The 18,234-nt window shown below is 40.6% G+C and overlaps 1 protein-coding gene across 1 annotated transcript in view; it reads left to right on the forward strand.

Moving 5' to 3' along the window:
• Positions 1 to 18,234, forward strand: part of LOC122816501 (coronin-7-like) — a 3,324,782-nt gene that overhangs the window by 3,268,620 nt on the left and 37,928 nt on the right. Inside the window, exons 26-27 of the mRNA XM_044089332.1 lie at positions 11,748 to 11,839; positions 14,416 to 14,502. Coding sequence (XP_043945267.1) covers positions 11,748 to 11,839; positions 14,416 to 14,502 — 179 coding nt within the window. The remainder of the gene's footprint in view (positions 1 to 11,747; positions 11,840 to 14,415; positions 14,503 to 18,234) is intronic.

An 18,234-nucleotide genomic window follows, 5' to 3' on the forward strand; every position in this document is an offset into this window, starting at 1 on the left:
GTGAAGCAGAGTTCCTCCCTATCCCTATTTAAGGACAATTTGGACCAAGTATACATGATCGGAAGTTCACCCCTGGTCTGGACCCCTGTGTCTTTGATGGACAGAGGCAGTCAGTAAGTCACCCAGTACATAAATCAAATTGGTGGGTCACATTTGGATTGCACTGCTTATAAAGGTCCTAGTGGTATTTAGCCTAGTAAACACCTATGGACCTATGAGCCTATTAGGTCAGCTCTTTCCTTAGCTGGGAGACAGTATGCTTTTTCTAGAGATATACATAGTTGTTTATTTCTTGGGTAATGAGTGATAACCCTGACCTATCAGGGCCTCTGGAATTACTATTTACCTGTAGCCTCCAAACAGGCTTTGTGCCTCATGAATGGAGAAAGGCAACAGTCAGCCCTCTGCACAAAGGTGGGCCATCTACAGACCCTGGAAACTACAGACCCATAAGTCTCACTAGTCTTATATGTAAAGGCATGGAAAGAATTATCATGGAGATGATCAGTTAGAAATATAGTAAACCTCAAGACACTGGACCCAACCCAGTTTGGTTTCATCAAGGGCAGATCATACCTACTCACCCTGGTGGACTTCTTTGAGAAGGTCCCTAAAGCAATGGATGAGGGCAAAATTGTTCACACTGCCTACCTTGACCTAGTCAAGGCATTTGACATAGTACCCCACTTGGGCATTGTTGACAAACTCAAGAGATTAGGTACAAACCCATATGTCACCTCGTGGATAGCCAACTGGCTCACAGACAGGGCCCAGGAAGTTAGAATTGGGAAGTACACCTCTACAAAGATGCCAGTCACAAGTGGAGTCCCTCAGGGATCAGTCCTTGGACCGCTCCTTTTTGGCATTTACTTCTCAGAACTCAAGGCCAGTGTCAGTGATTTCTGGCTGACTAAATTTGCAGATGATTCCATATTAGGAGATGTCATTGAATCTCACACTAACACAAATATTCTCCAGGAGGGGCTGATACAGACAAACAACTGGTGTTAGAACCATGGACTTAAACTAAATCCCAAGAAATGCATAATAGTATCATCTAGGAAGTCATCCATCCCTGATAACTATCATATTGACAACGCACCCCTTAGAGGTGACCCAGTAGTCAGGGACTTGGGGAGACACACATTAATCTAGCCTTTGATCATCACATGTCTACAGTGGTGAGGAAATCATTCTGTGTTGTGCAACTTATAAACAAAGATATGGCATCTAAATCCAAGGAAGTAATTGTTCCACTGCATTCAGCATTCATCAGCCCAATCATTGAGTACAATGCCCCCTTTGGTATGTGCCTAACCAGGTATTTCCAACAATTGGAACATCCACAGAGGTTCCTCACTAAAAGAATGAAGGGCATAAGTAATATGTCCTATGCAGAATGCCTCAAGGCCCTATCCATGTATTCTGTCTCCTACTGGTTTTTGAAGGGAGATCTATGCCTGGCATACAGGGTATTGTCAGATCCCACTCTGATGGACCTCCTGCATATCCACAAAACAAACAGTACCGGAATTACCCATTCTAAAGACTTAAACATTGCTTGTGATGTAAGTAGGACCTGCTGGAAAGATAGGTATGTATCCCAGAGACTACCCCATCTATGGTGCAGGCTCCCCATCCATGTGAAGTAGAATTCCTTCCTAACCCAATTCAAGTGCAACTTGGACAATTAGATGGGAAACAGGAAATTAATCCCTAGTTTGGCACCTATGTCTCTAATGGAAACAGGTAACCTGTAAAGGATTCATCTCACAGGCCCATGCTTACACTTATCAAGAGTATCAGAACTTGTCAGAGATTTGGGATGCATGGCTAGGCTTAAAAAGGCCCTTGGGGTCTTTAGCCTGGTAAACACCTATGAACCTATGAATAAATCTACAAATTTTGTTTTCTAGTGTTCGAACGGTAAAGAAGTTTTTGGTAGAATTTCAGGTGAGGAAATAGGAGTTATAGATTTAATGAATGTGAGTATAGTGTTGCAGTATCCCCACATTAATGTCATGGAAGTAGACCGTAAGACGTGGGATACGTGGTATTGACATAGGTTATGTAATTGGTAAGCATACCGATTGGTCACATAAGACGTGGTAAGTTTTACAGCATTAGAACAATGACATGCTGAATGAAAACTGCAAAGAGTGGTATTTTACCACTCCTTTGTTCAGTTTCCTGAACAGATAGCATCACAAGTACAGTAGCATGTCACGTGCCTGTGTGATGCAAGTACCATATTCTGCTGTTTTTAAAACAAAATGAATATTGCTAGCATATACAGTATGTACCCAAAAAGTAAACCGAGGACAGTCCAGTGACAACCTACACAAAGTGTAGTAACCAGGGACCAACTAAAAGCACGTGTGAAGAACTAGGCAGAAATGTCACTTTTATTCATAAACTTAAAAACACATGGTTAGGGCCGCATAACTACATGCATTACAAGAGAACTGCATCATAACGAATGCTACTGTAGCAGAGATGTAGAACAGCACCCTTTTAAGGTAGCACAAGGGTACTACTACTTCAGAAGTTACTTAGATGGGGACATGTTTTGTCATTGAACATAATTTTGGTAAACACAAAAGAGCAAATGCTGTTTTCCTTCCGCTGAAAGTACCTATCAATGACCCTACATTAATTCACTTGGAAGTCACTAGTAATATGTCCTGCCATATTTTTACCTATCAGTGACTCTACATGAATCCACTTGGATGTCACTAGTAATGTGTACTGCCATATTTTTACTTATCAGTGACTTTACATAAATCCACTTGGATGTCATTAGTAAGATGTTCTGCCATATTTTATGATAATTAATGTTCACAGTGGATATTCACAACTGATGTATGATAAATTATAAGAAAACTCTGTTATGATGACTAACATTATCTCAGGGTATTGTTTGTACCCTCTCCTCTTTATGATATATGTCATAGGTTGTAGGAAATGGCCTCATTTTTGAAGAACTTGAAGTGTGTTTTTATAGTAGTCAAAAAATGTTTTCTTACCTGGGTTTGTGCTTAATTTTTCAAGATGTTTTACCATTAAGTTTAGAAAATTGCCAAAATTCGGCAGAAGGGTCTTTGTTGCACTCACTGAAGCCAGAGATTTCTATGTAGAGTTTGTGCTTCCATAGTAATAACATCACATTAATAGTATTGTAGGCTTACTCTGACAAGCCCATATAAACAAGATCCCTACGTGTTGCATTTTCTATAACCCGCAGAATACTGTACTTTGGTCCTGCCCTACCCCTGGCCTGCACTTTGTTCCTCCAAAACCTGCCGAAGCATTTGCTGTCTTCCTTGCCTTCTCTCCTGTCTCTGTTAATTCTGCCTCACAAGCTTACTAGCTACAGGGCATTATTTCCGTAACAGACTTCAAGCTCTGGTGGAGTACCTGTTATGCCACACCACCAGTGAAATAACTTTCTTCTGTCTTTACTGTTCTAAAAGTCACGTAACATGCTGAGTGTAATGCTTTCTGCACTGTGCATGCTGCTGATTAGGCCTCTGGCCATAAGTGTATCTGATTCCTTTTCCCATCTTGGGTATTCTTGAGGGTGACACCTGGCTCCAAAGCCATCATACAAGTAGCCAAAGCAGTGGTTTGTGTCCTTGTCAACATCCCAGCATTTCTTTTTTGGCCCTAATCTCACCCCCTGCTTGCTAATGTGAGCATCAGCGTTAGTGCAGGGTGTCCTATGGTCTTCCCCTACATGGGCATACTCCCCAGAACCACATTTGGTAAGGGCTACCAGAACCACTTTTGGACTACTAATGCATCCTGGTCCTATGGCCATTAGTATTTTGCAAGTTTTTTGTTTACATGGAAGCATTTTGCTGACCGGGAACATCCCTCTCCCTCCTCTCAGGGTTAGGCAAGCTGGTATAAGCAGCTCACTCCCTCTTTCCTTTGCCAGGCTGTTCCAGTGCCTGACTCGCTGATCAAACATGGGTCATCTGAGTCATAGAGTATTCTCCCTGTGCACCACAAACTTGGACAGAATAGGGGTAATTTAGCCAGGACACCGAGGAAGTTGCCTTAGCCCCCCCATATTTACCAAGATGTTGTTTACATCCACCTGAGCCACTGCCCTCTCAGGTAGATGGGACCTTGGTACCATCTCAACAACTGCTTTGGTCTCCTAACTGAAAGGATAAGGCCCTTAAGGGAAAACGCACTACCTATTTGTCCAGAAGTTCTTGTTGGTTTAGCATTAGTGCACCAGCATGGTATGGTGGAGGTCTTAGGTTCAAATAAGAGTTAACATTATCCTTTCATTTCTGCGATTCTAACAGTGCCTAAGCAGAAGACTTTATTTGCATGTGTGTGTGTGAGTGTGTGTGTTCATAGGTTGGTACTAAGGCTATCGGCCCTAGGGCCTATGCATGCCTAGCCATAGCAATTCCCTGGCTATTTCTTCCCACAATATTTCCTTCCCTGGACCCCTGTCTAGCAGGGCAACTGACGTGACCCCCTGGGTGAATTTCCTATCTCTCATCCAATCGTCAAGGTTCCTTTTGAAGAGGGCCAAAGAGGCGCTGTGCTTGACATGTATGTGCAGTCTTTTCCAGAGTCTGAGGAGTCTCTTGGTCAGAAACCTACCCCTCCAGCATGATGTTCTTCATTCCACATTGCTGCAGTCCTAACTATTGGGTAGTCCGCTGTCCAGTCGGCCCGAATACCAGAGTATATGGCTGACGTCGGTCAGGGCGCATTAGACTGACGTCAGTACGTCAGGGTACTAATGCGCATGACCGACGTCATATCCTCAGTCTTTTTTGCCGCATGGTCCGATGCAGAAGCAGTTTTGCGAGTGCAGGTTGGCATTCTGAAATATTTCCGAAGTCGGAGTTTCAGACCGAATCAGAGTTGGCTAAGTACCCGTTGGGAACATTTTGGTTTTTCTTGCCTCAGTATTTAACCGGATGTCAGAAAAAGTGAATAACTGTATTTCTTGTGGGAAACAGATACCTCATAGGGATTACCATACCTTGTGTATACCTTGTTTAGGGCCTGAGCACGACGTTGTTGGATGCCGCTCTTGTGCTAGGTTTAACAAACGCACTATTAAGAGAAGGTTAGACTGTGCCAGGTTAGTGTTTGGGAAGCGTTGCAATTATAAAATGCCGTCGGATGCTCCGGCCCGCTTGGCCCAAGAAACGCAAGGACAAGACAGCGAGGCCTAGGGTTGATGAACCGGCAGTCCCGGACGTCGGTTCTTTAGAAGGCTCAGTGGAGCCGGAGGTTTTGCCAGGAGTTTCTTTGGAGTCTCAGGCAGAGACTTTACTGTTACAGGATGTGCCTTCTCAGGAGGTAGGCCAGGCTGAGGGGGCTTCTCAGGTAACTGTGCTTCCCTCTCTTCCCAAGGTAGTTAGAGCCTCTCCTTCTGTTTCCAAAACTTCTTTGAGAGGTAGGCCAAGTTTAGCTTCAGTGGGGGCTTCTCCTAGCACTTCAGGTTCTGTGCCTAAGAAACATATGCTTAAAATGGCAGAAGATTTGATTACTATGATTAGAGGTTCTATGCCCCCCCCTGATAAGAGGCCTAGGGTGGAACCTGAGTTTGATAGTTTTGAACAGTGTTCAGAGGCTTCTGAGTCTTCTGCGGAAGATTTGCAGGAGTATCCTCCTTATTCTGATTCTGATGTGGATGATTCCACTCCTACAGCTTCTCCTCCTGAGGATTTCTCATTTTCAGAGACTCTGCATTCCATGAGGGAGCACTTTAAATGGGAAGGACAGGATTACTCTGATTCCAGGAAAAGGCTTAGGGAATTCTTGTTTTTACCCCAGCATAGGCCCTTAGCTATACCTCCTGTGTTGAATGTACTGGAAGATGTTTTTGCAGAGGCTTCCCTGAACCCTGATTCTTTGCCTCCTGCTCCTGTTAAACCTGATAGGTACTATAGGGTGCCTGAAGCTCATAAGTATCTTTTTAACAGTCCTAGGGCAGACCCGGAAACTGTTTCTCAGGGACCTAAAGGTGTTAAGGCCTCTGTGGTTAAAAACCCTGTTCCCACTGATAAAGAGGCAAGGGCTTTGGATAGATGGGGAAAGAAAGTGTATACTTCTTCCACTTTAGCCATGAGGGCGTTGAATTGTCAGTTTCACATGCTAAAATATCAAAATTATCTCCTTTCACAACTGAAATCTAAGGTGGATGCTTTGGCGGAAGGTATTGAGTGTAAAGAGTTGCTGGATTTAGTTCATGTGTCTGAACAAGTGGGTAAGCATTCTTTGCAATGTGGTTTTGATGCTGTTCAGGCCTCCTCGAGGGTGGCTGCCACTAGTTCTGTTCTTCGCAGGCATGCCTGGTTGAGGGATCAGAATTTAGCTGAGCATGTTAAGACAAGGATTTTGGATGCTCCTTTACAGTCTGATGTGTTGTTTGGTTCGCCTGTAGAAGCCGTTTTAAAGAAAATGGAGGACAAAGCTAAGTCTATGCAAACTGTTAAAGATTTTTTGCAGGTGCAGCCACCGAAGTTTAGTAGAAATTGGCCTACTAAGGGATGGACATATCCTGCTTATGATTCCCAGTCTAGGGGTAGGTCTAGACGTGGTAGGGGCAGAGCTCAGGGTTCTTTTAGGCCTAGAACAGGAGTTCGCCTGCTCATACTTCTGGTGAGGGCAGGGGTCAGTCCTTTCGTAAACAGACCCAATGACCTGCCTTTTCAGCTGCCAGTAGATTCTCGTCTGGCAGCTCCTTTGGGAGGAAGACTGTCTCTTTTCAAAGAAAATTGGGATTTAATTACTCAAGACAGATGGGTGTTGGATATCATTCACCACGGTTACAGGTTTTATTTCCATACATTGCCCCCTTTCAAAGGCATGCCAGACGTTCCTCCTCCACAAAGGGAAGAGGCTCACAAGCAAATTTCTCTGTTACTCCAAATAGGGGCCATTCAGCCAGTACCTATACCAGAAAGGGGCCTAGGATTTTATTCTCGCCTGTTCCTAGTACCAAAGAAGGGGAACACGTGGAGACCAATTTTGGATTTATCTATCCTCAACACTTATCTGGACATTCCCAAGTTCAAGATGTTGACGTTACAACAGCTTTTACCTCTGCTGGGCAAAGATCATTGGATGGTAACTTTGGATCTCAAGGAAGCTTACCTTCATGTGCCTATAAGACTGTGTTGCAGGAAGTATCTGCGTTTTCGAGCTAGAAATTCTCATTATCAGTTCTCTGCATTGCCCTTTGGCTTATCTACTGCGCCCAGAGTATTCACAAAGGTTCTGGCTCCAGTGATAGCTTACTTCAGGCTAAAAGGAATTCAAATCTATCCTTACTTGGACGACTGCCTGATTCTGGCTCAAGAAAAGGAAGACCTTCTACAGCATCTGGAATATGTCATAGCAGTGCTAAGATGCCTAGGGTATTCTGTGAACGAAATAAAGTCCAGTCTAGTACCCTCTCAAGACATGTGCTTTCTGGGTGTGAGACTGAATACAGCAGCCCAGATGGCCTTTTTAACCCCGGACAAACAAAAGAATCTTTCCAGTTACTTCCATCAACTATCTCTTCAGTCCGGGCTGACTGCAAGGACAGTCCTTCAAGCCTTTAGGGTTCATGGCATCTTGTATTCTGGTGCTTCCCAATGCCAAACTGCATATGAGGAAGCTACAATGGTATCTCAAAAATGTATGGACACAGCACTGCCAGGATTTGGACACTGTCATTCAAATAATACCTTGCATTCAAAAGGAATTTTTGTGGTGGGCTCAGGAATGTCACCTAAACAAGGGACTCTCTGTGACCCGGCCAGAGGCGAGTCAGATTCTAACAACAGATGCCTCAGACATTGCTTGGGGAGCTCATCTAAATGGAAAGTGGATACAAGACAAGTGGCCTGCCAGACTACAGCATCTACATATCAACATGAAGGAGATGTTAGCAGTCCAACTTGCATTAATGGCTTTCAAGGAGTTACTTCTTCCAGGGCAGGTGTTGATTCTAACAGACAACACAACTGTCATGTGGTACATCAACAAACAAGGGGGAACACATTCTTACCCATTGTGCAGGCAAGCAATGATTTTATGGGAGACTGCGCTCAGCTTGCAACTAACTCTTCAGGCAAGGTTTCTGCCGGGAGCACAGAACTCCTTAGCAGATGTGTTAAGCAGACAAATCATGGATCCCCACGAGTGGAAACTGGATCTTCATGTATTTCAAAGGTTGACAGTGTCCTGGGGAACTCCAGACATAGATCTGTTCGCTTCTCCACTAAACCACCAGCTGCCAAAGTTTTGCACAAAGAGGTTACATCACACAGCTTGGAAAGTGGATGCTCTTTCTTTCAGTTGGAAAAATCTTCATGTGTATGCCTTTCCACCTCTGCCTCTTCTTCCAAAGGTGCTTCTAAAGGTCAGACAAGACAAGCCAAGGATGATTTTAATAGCTCCAGATTGGCCTCGGCAGCACTGGTACCCATTACTGAGGAGTCTAGTAAAGAAGCCTCCATGGCCTTTACCTTTGATTCCACACCTATTGTCTCAGAGGGACGGTCATCTACTCAATGTCAAGCTTCACTCTCTTCATCTAACAGCATGGCATATTCTGTTTTGAAACACAGCAGGTCTCAACTTCCTCAACAAGTTTTAAATGTGATTATGGAAGCCAGAAGACCTAGTACAAGGAAAGTGTACGCAGAAAAATGGAAGAGATTTTTATTTTGGAGTGCAGCAAAGAATTTGGAGATTTCTGAGCCTAATTTGAGTGTGGCTCTTCAATATCTTACTGAGTTATTGGACAAAGGTTTGTCTTTCTCTTCCATTAAAATTCATGCTGCAGCAATTTCAGCTCACTATGATTGTGACCCACCATTGTTTTCACATCCTTTGTTCAAGCAGTTTCTTAGAGGGGCAAAGAATATAAGACCCCCACATAGAGCTCCTACTCCTGCTTGGGATCTCAATTTTGTGTTGGAAAAACTTACTCTACAACCTTTTGAGCCTGCGGCTACTGCTGAATTGAAATACTTGTCATGGAAGACTGCTTTTTTGTTGGCCATTACTTCTGCAAGAAGGGTTTCTGAGTTGCAGGCCCTTATGGCGGTAGAGCCTTTTTTGATTTTTCATAAGGACAGGGTATCTTTACGTACTAATCCTTCCTTTATGCCTAAGGTGGTTTCTAGTGTGGCTTTAAACCAAACTATTCATTTGCCTGCTTTTTATGCAGACCCCCAAAATAAAGGGGAAAAGATTTTGCACACTTTAGATGTACACAGGCAATTGCGTTATTATTTAAGCAGGACTAAGGATTTTAGGCAGTCTCAGCAGTTGTTTGTTTCTTTTGCTTTGAGTTCGCAGGGCAAGCCTGTGTCGAAACAAACTATTTCTAGGTGGATTGGGTTTTGCATTGCATTTTGTTATTCCCATCATGGCAAGGAGATTCCAGCTGGGATTAGGCCTCATTCCACTAGGGCTACTGCCACTTCAACAGCATTTCTAAGGGGTGGCAACTAAGGATATTTTGGAGGCAGCTACTTGGAGTTCAGTGCATACTTTCTCTAAGCATTATCACCTTCCTCTCTACTCTAAGTCTAGGGCTGGTTTTGCCACAGCTATTTTGCAAGGCATGTTGTCAGCTCCTGCTTCTTTATGATTTGCCAGCCTCCCTTACCTCTGCTTTGGGATTCTACCCAATAGTTAGGACTGCAGCAATGTGGAATGAAGAACATAGTACAGTTTTGTACCTACCATAAATGTAGATGTTCGAGGATCCACATTGCTGCAGTCCAATTTACCCTCCCTCCTTCCCCTCTGTGTTTAGGGGTGGTTGTGTAGGTGAGGTTTTATGCTGATACTTTTGTATATATATTTTTGTATATAATGTACATATTTTTGGTGCAGGTATTTTGGGCCTTGTCTTTTTAGGGTCTTCTGACATCTGGGGCAAGAAAAGACTGAGGATATGACGTCGGTCATGCGCATTAGTACCCTGACGTACTGACGTCAGTCTAATGCGCCCTGACCGACGTCAGCCATATACTCTGGTATTCGGGCCGACTGGACAGCGGACTACCCAATAGTTAGGACTGCAGCAATGTGGATCCTCGAACATCTACATTTATGGTAGGTACAAAACTGTACTTTTTGTTCATTGTGACGACAAGGTTTAGATCCCTGGAGCGTGTGGCTCTGAGGGATTGGGATTTCTTTAAGTGTAGCATGTCCAACAGCTCTGGGTTTCACATGGCCTTGTATGTTAAGCAGAGATCGCCTCTGAGTAGACGATATGCGACAGAGTATAGCTGGAGTTTTTTTAGATGGTCAGCATAGGGCATCTGTTTTAGGCCTGTGATTCTTTTAGTAAAGTATTTCTGCGGCCTTTCCAGTTGTTGCAGATGTCTTGAGAGGTACATTCCAAACGGGGCATTGTATTCTATAATGAGTCTAATGAGGGATGAGTACAGTGGGGTAATGACCTCCTTTTTTCTGGATGAAAAGCCCTTAGTGATGAGGTGTGCCACATAGAAGGCTTTCCTGACTGTTGTGGCGATGTGGTTATTGAAGGTGAGACCAGTGTGTGTGTGTGTGTGTGTGTGTGTGTGTGTGTGTGTTTATAATTTGACCTTAATCACTATGCTAGGGGTTTCTTCACTGAAAGGATAAGGCTGTTAAGGACAACCTAACACCTGTTTTTTCAGAGGCTGTTGCTGATCCAGCAGCTGTGACACCAGCACAGTTTGCTGGAGGTCTTGGGTTTGAATCTGAAATTAGAGCGAATATTATCTTTTCACTTCTATGATTCTAACAGGGCCCAAACAGAGGGTTATCTGTGTGTGTGTGTGTGTGCGTGCGTGCGTGTGTGCGTGTGTCTGTGTCTGTCTGTCTGTAATTTGTTCTACTGCTATGCCTGCACATTAACATTGTTTCCTAGTGAGGAGACAAAAATGAGAACACCTCTTACAGAATTCAGTTGCACTTTCCTGATCTCCATTATATATGGCATTTTACATTTTTTCCTAGAAATCTGCTAACGTACATGTAGTTTTGGTTGTTTTTGTTGTACTCTCTTCTGCTGAATGTTTCCATATATTCTGGATCATGGCTGAAAATGTTTCAGTTTGGGTCAGGCCAGCAGTCTTTATGACATATGAATAAATAAGTAAATAAAAGGAGTGTAAAAAAAGAAAATGTATTCTGCAAAAAAATGAAAATTTTGAGTTCAACAATTTCAGAACCACATAGACAATCTACATATTATAGTTTTATTAGTATTATTTTGATTTTTTTACATTATTACTAATAAAGCTAAACTGGAAGTCCAGATGCAAACAGTATAAACAAACATTTATGAAATTACAGTGTCTGCCATGAATCTACAAATCTGAGAACGTGGAGAAATTAGCCAGTTGGCATTTAACAGCTACTCCATTTTTTATCTCCGTTGTGTATATAGCAAAAATACACTTTCTCGTTGAGGTAGTGGTGACTTTGCTGCATTGCTTTTGGTAAAGCAAGAATGTGCAGGAATTGTGGTAGTTAACTGCTACATTTGCCACTTTGTATGTTGTGAAATTCGGTACCTGGGGAAAATAAAAAAACATGGCTTGTGTAAGGTCTGATCCCTGAAGTGGGTATATAGAGGACTTCTGAGGACAAGCGTGTTCAGAAAGATGTATATGTGCATTTTCTTTTAGTAGGGGACGTGCGCTACTGTTTTTACATTTTAAGAGATTGCAATTGAATATTTTCATTATATTTACTTATAACAGTAAGTTTGGCACCAAAAGAAGTAATTGTTCGGAAGTACGCACCCTCTTCTGTCTACCTGGAAGAAAAGACGGATGAACAGAAAAAAGAGGAGGTATAGTTTTCAGTTTTTAACTGAAGTTGATGCTAAATGCTAATGTGACATAGCGCAATTCTGTTGATGCACTCATTTTTGCACTATTGCATATATCACACACACACACACACACACACACACACACACACACACACACACACACACACACACACACACACACACCCACACACCCACACTGCTACTGTACATTCTAAAAAATGCTTACCAGACTTTGTATGCAAATTGGAAGAGATTATCAAAGTGTACGTAGTCTGCACATTTAATAAAAGAAAAAAAAGTCTCAAAACAGAAAATTGTGGTTTAATACACACACACACACACACACACACACATATATATATATATATATATATATATATATATATATATATATATATTTTTTTTTTTTAACTTGAAATTTGTTGACCGGGGTAAAGCACTGGTCCAAACTGATCAATTTCAGTTTCGGCCTAGAGGGTGGGGAAAACAAGAAAAAAGCATGCATGTAGTATAGTGCATTCATAGTAGACAGTATAGAGAACACCAAATAAAATTCAGATGGAATTGCATATGTTAAGGCTTGAAGTAGCTGCGTGAGTAGAAGAGGTTTGCAACAGAACACAGCATAGTAGTGAGGGCTACAAGAAAGTCGAGGAGTGAAGGTAAGAGATAGGGTAGTGAAGATTACGTTATATGGTTTAGAAAAAATGTGAAGAATTAGCTTCTGTTTTTCATTAAAAAGGATGGTGGATCCATGGCGCAACTTTCTATTAATGGTCGAGTACAGAAGTTATGGGAAAGTTGGGTAGAACAGAATAGCTCTGCTAGGGTTGTAAAGGTCGGAGCTGGTTTGCTGACTGACAGAAAAACTGTAGCCTATCCAGCATGTATGAAAATGAATACACTTGGTGGGCCGTGTGGTCCGTGCTATCCATCAAAATTTTTGTTTCTATATGCATACAGTATATTTCTAGGAATACACACACCATTCTGCCTTTAATCTGATTCAGTATGGCTTTGAGAAGTTTAGGTTCTGAAGGGGGGAAACTTGTGAAGACATTTTTTCTGTAACAAGATAACTGTGTGACACCATTATAAACACCAGAAAGTGTTTATTGTTTTCATTGCAGAAAGATGCATAAAAGTCATAGAGTGCTGGAGATGTATATCTAACTCTCCTAAGCCACATCCATGTCATAACCTTCACAGAACATCTGCAAGAATGTGCACATTCTCAGGGAAGGCACTGCAGGCTGTCATGTCTAAGAGCATTCACATCATGTCAGATGCTGGGGGGACGGTTAGGGAGATGACTGACTTTCATCATTGCAATCAGGAAGGAATGGGCACAGTTCTGAACGGGGCTTGATGGTCAGCAGACAGGGGGCATGAAAATTATAAAAAGAAAAGAAGTTTGACATTTATGAGAAAATAATATTAATTTAGTTGTAACGCTATATCAGCACAGTACAGTGAAGATTCAGTTACTGAGTTTATCAGAGAGAAGCTGGTCTATGTATACAGTGAATTAAATGGCACAAAAACTGAGCAGCTTAATGGCTATTAATGATGTTGAGGATGGATGGGTGGATTTGCATGCTGCAAATAATATGCAAGCATTTAAACTGCTGAAGTGTTCCCGAGCAGACCTTTGTATGATTGACTTAATACAGCTTTCATATGCTAAATTGTCTAAGCAAAGTACAGCTGCACAGCACAACTTGGTGTGTGGAGGCTGGATTAGGTCAGTTTGACACTGAAAACTTACCCGAGACAATATTGCTGCTGCATTTCACACCAACACACAGCAACACAGTCTTGAATGACAGTCATTTAGTGTCACTCAGCAGTATGTTATTCTATCACACTTCATTAAACAGTGCACCAAATGATATTTGCAAACATTTAACATAAAATATTTCTTTTACTTCAGTTTTGACAGTACCTTCTTAGTCTTCTTCATATTTGGCTACACGTTTTCAGTATCAGGATTCACAGAATAGCACTAGTCAAGTAATTACAGCCGTTTCACTGCCCCCATTTGGTATCAGACGAGTGCTTGTCATTCATTCAAGACTGTTGCTTATATGTCTGTCTCCACCTTCGACCTCTGCCCACCCAGTTTACTCCTTTGTACCAGCCTTCTGCATTGACAAATATTTGTTTTACTCTGCCACATAGTTGAAAGTTATTCATTTTGTCTTGTGTTTTCTTTTGTTTTCTATGGATAATGACCTTGCTCTGTGTTATATAAAATCATACAGTACTTATTGCTTCTTTTAGTTATACCACTTTTCTTCAGTTACTTATTGTTTCACATTACTGCAGGTATTATACAATTATTTAGTTACTTTGGCACATTTATCTCGGAAATTATACTGAATGTTTTAATAATGTTATAAATGATATCAGCTATAGTTTTCTGCCTTGGGTCGCTACTTTAAGTGGGGCCTTCCCAGCTGAACTTTCCTGGCCACAAAAACTGAATAAATAATTAAATAAATTGTTAGTTTGCTTTGCTGATCCTTGGGTGACATAGTGCAGTTTCATGCTGATCTTTTAGCTGTATAATGTAATTTATTTTCTCTCAACAGCTCCTGAGTGCGATGGTGTCAAAGCTAGGGAATCTAGATGACCCCCTGCCGCAGGATGCCTTTGAGGGTGTGGATGAAGAAGAATGGGTAAGACTTTTCTTCATAAATGCTTCTCTGAAAATAACTTTTCACTAAGCATTTCCTTATCTCGCACTACATCTGATGGAGTCCTTCTGTCATAGAGCAGTTAGTATTGATGGCAGCATATGAACCATCATCACTTTATCACTGAATAGTCTCACATTTTTGCGAGGCACTGACATATTTTCGGAGTTTCACTCACTTTTTGTTATTATTAAGGTGCAGAAACACTTCCAGCTACGTAACTCTGGGGAAATAAAAAGATTTAAAGCAGCAGTGGTAGCTAGGCAATGTATCAGTTCAACATGCTTTCTGTCTTTTTAACAAAATTATCATCTGTATAGTTTACATGTATCTTGTGTGTAGCAGAGTCTGTACACATAACAGAGGTACATACGTATATCTGCCATATATTTATGTGTGTGTGTGTGTGTGTGTGTATATGTATATATATATATATATATATATATATATATATATAGGGAAAACTAGTTGTACAGGAAAGATATCAGCATACAAATTACTAAAATAGACTGTTGTCATAACGTCTGTAAGATCCATGTCAAAGATCACTTTGCATTCTTATTAAAAATAAGAATACAAAATTTAAGCTGTTATTACTTGTTTAACCCATGGTTTAGTTAAACGAGCACTTTCACGCTTGTCAGAGCTTCTTTTTTTTTGGAGGAGGAGGTAACAGATATTGGCCAGTAGCTTTTCATAAAGAAAGTAAAACCAGTGAAGAAAAATCCACTTTAATAGTTGCAGAACTTAGTAAGCGCTTTCATCTTAAAAAAAGACTTCTTCAGATTGAAGTGAATACAATTACAAAACATTTAAATAACCAATTAATAAGTCACATGACAGGCTTGCTCAGTGTTTTAACCCTATTGCTTTTCAAAAACATAATGAACCCTTCCCTGTTGTTCAAGCCTGGAAAATGGCAGGCATTTTGTTTAACCTGCCACTTATATTCAAGTCATCTTAATTCATCTTCAGGGTTAAAGCATAATTCCACATCTTTTAAAGCTTCTAAAACTAAAAACTTAAACTTAACCTTGCAGTTTCCAGATTTAAAATGCTTACCTAATGCAGTCTTTTCATCCCTTATAGAAATGGCATATTTATGTTCATACATTCTCTTGTTTAAGTCATGTGTTGTTCTTCCAATGTAATAACGTTTACATGTACAGAATACTAAATAGATCACAAATTTAGCCTTACAACAGAATGTTTCATTGATATAAATTTTCATGTTGTTAATAACTGTGTTTCTTTAGTGTACAAAAATTGCACGTTACAGTCGTAACAATTGATCATGCCTTTTCTTCCTAACCTTGAGCAAATTCAATTTTTCTTGAAAAAAATGTTTTCTAGCAGTATGGTGTCTCTTTTGATGGAATTGTTTGACATTATCCTAAGTTACAAGTTCTTTAGTTTTAACAGCCAATTCTTTAGACAAACTAATGGAGTAGCTATGGGGGCAGCAATGGCCCCCAGTTATGCAAATTTATTCATGAATGGGTGGGAAACCACTCACAGTCTTCATAGTGTTTACATGGACAAAATGCATGTAGTTAATTTGAAATTTATTTACCAGTACAACCAATTTCCTATTAATTTTTTTAGATGTATGTGCTTTTTAGGTAGGGGACAGACTTGCCACCAAAATTTACAAAAAAGAAGTTCAGAACAACTCATATTTGCATTTTAGCAGTATGGACCCTTACAGAACCAAAATAAACTTAGCTAAAGGTTAACTGATGAGAATCAGTGAGTTCACTGTAAGAGAGGACGATTATGCAATAGGAACCAATAATTTTTGTGACAAATTACAAAATAGGGGGTATCCACAGAGTTTGGTTTCTAGTACTAAGTCTACACAGCAAAAAAGTGCAACTACATCTAAAACAGAAAAAATCAAAACTAGCGACTATAAAATTAGAATGCCTATAACAAACAGTTTGGATTCCAGTGTTATAAAAAATATAATTAACAATTGGAATCTTTTCAGAGAAGCTCCTGACATTACAGAAGTTATTGGTAATAAACCTCTTTTTACACAAAGAAGGGCCAAAAGTTTTAAGAACTTTTTTCAAGAAAAATTGAATTTGCCCAAGATTAGGAAGGAAAGGCATGATCAAATGTTACGACTGTAACGTGCAATTTTTTGTACACTAAACACACTTAATTATTAACAACATGAAGATTTATATTAATGAAACATTCTCTTGTGAGGCTAAATTTGTGGTCTATTTAGTATTCTGTACAACATGTAAATGTTATTACATTGAAAGAACAACACGTGACTTAAACAAATGTATGAACATGTTGTTGTCTTTCGGCTTTTCCCAGTTAGGGTTCGCCACAGCAGAACTCCAGTCTGCTAATGATTGGCAGTAGATTTTCACGAACGCCGAAGTGTCAGCTCAACGTTCAACCTTCAATGAAGGCACGCCCATTTACACATGTCTTTCGAATGCCCACCCAACCGCGGGGAGGACATGCAGACTCCACACAAAAGGCACTCCTCGCACTCCAGCCGAGAATCAAACGGGAGAACCTCTTGCTGTGAGGCAACAATGCTACTGCTGCACCACCGCGGAAATAAGCGAATGTATGAACATAAATATAAATATGCAATTTCTATAGAGGATGAAAAGAATGAATTAGCTAAGCATTTTAAATCTGGAAACTGCAAGGCTGATTTTAAGGTTTTAGTTTTAGAAGCTTTAAGAGATGTGGAATTATGCTCTAACCCTGAAGATGAGTTAAGATGGCTTGAATATAAGTGGCAGGTTAAAGTATAAATGCCTGCCATTTTCCAGGCTTAAACAATAGGGAAGAGTTCATTATGTTTTTGAAACGCAAAGGATTAAAATACAGAGCAAGCCAGTCATGTGACTTAATTGGTTATTCAAATGTTTTGTAATTGTATTCACTTCAGTCTGAAGAAGTCTTTTTTAAGACGAAAGCGCTTACTGAAATTCTGCAACTATTGAAGTGGATTTTTCTTCACTGGTTTTATTTTCTTTTTGATTGTTTGGTTAAACCAGAACTGAATTTCACTGTTTTTTGTTGGGTTAGCTTTTCATAAAGTCTAGTGTTGTCAAATATATGACCTTCCCTAGATTTTCTATCAACTCATCAGTTCTAAGCATGGGATACCTGTCAAACCTTAAAATAAAATTCATTATCTTAAAGTTTTTACAGAATTTAACACTTCCATCTTATTTAAGAAATAGCACTACTGGGCTTCTGGAGTAATTCTTTGACGTGTCTGTTATGCCCGGTTTGAGTATTTTCTGAACTTCTTTTCTCACTAATTGTTTTTAAGACTTTGGTATTACATAAGGTATAAGGCTAGCCTTCATTCAAGGTGTTGTCTCTATGATGTGTTCTATCAGTTTACCGCAGGTTACAGGGAATTAAGCTGTTGTACAGACAGTGCAGAGAAGCTCATAACTCCCATTAAAACAAGTCTTCAAACTGTGTACAGTGTGTGTGAATGTTGTTTCCTATGCTATTTGCCATTGCTTTACAGTACCTTTTTTCTCTTATCTTTGGTCTGAGAATTGCAGTTTGCATAGAACTGCAAGAGCAGAGTGTAAACTTCACAGAACTCGCGGTTTGTCTTAATGTTCAGGAAATTAGTACATATTGTAAAACATTGCTACCCTATACACCATCAGTAAGGGGGACCTAATGTTCCCCTTAATCCCCCCTAAACTCATTGGA

Source organism: Protopterus annectens, chromosome 12.part0 (genome assembly GCF_019279795.1).
Source record: "Protopterus annectens isolate FY-2018-M chromosome 12.part0, PAN1.0, whole genome shotgun sequence".
In the NCBI taxonomy this organism is placed as follows: domain Eukaryota; kingdom Metazoa; phylum Chordata; order Ceratodontiformes; family Protopteridae; genus Protopterus; species Protopterus annectens.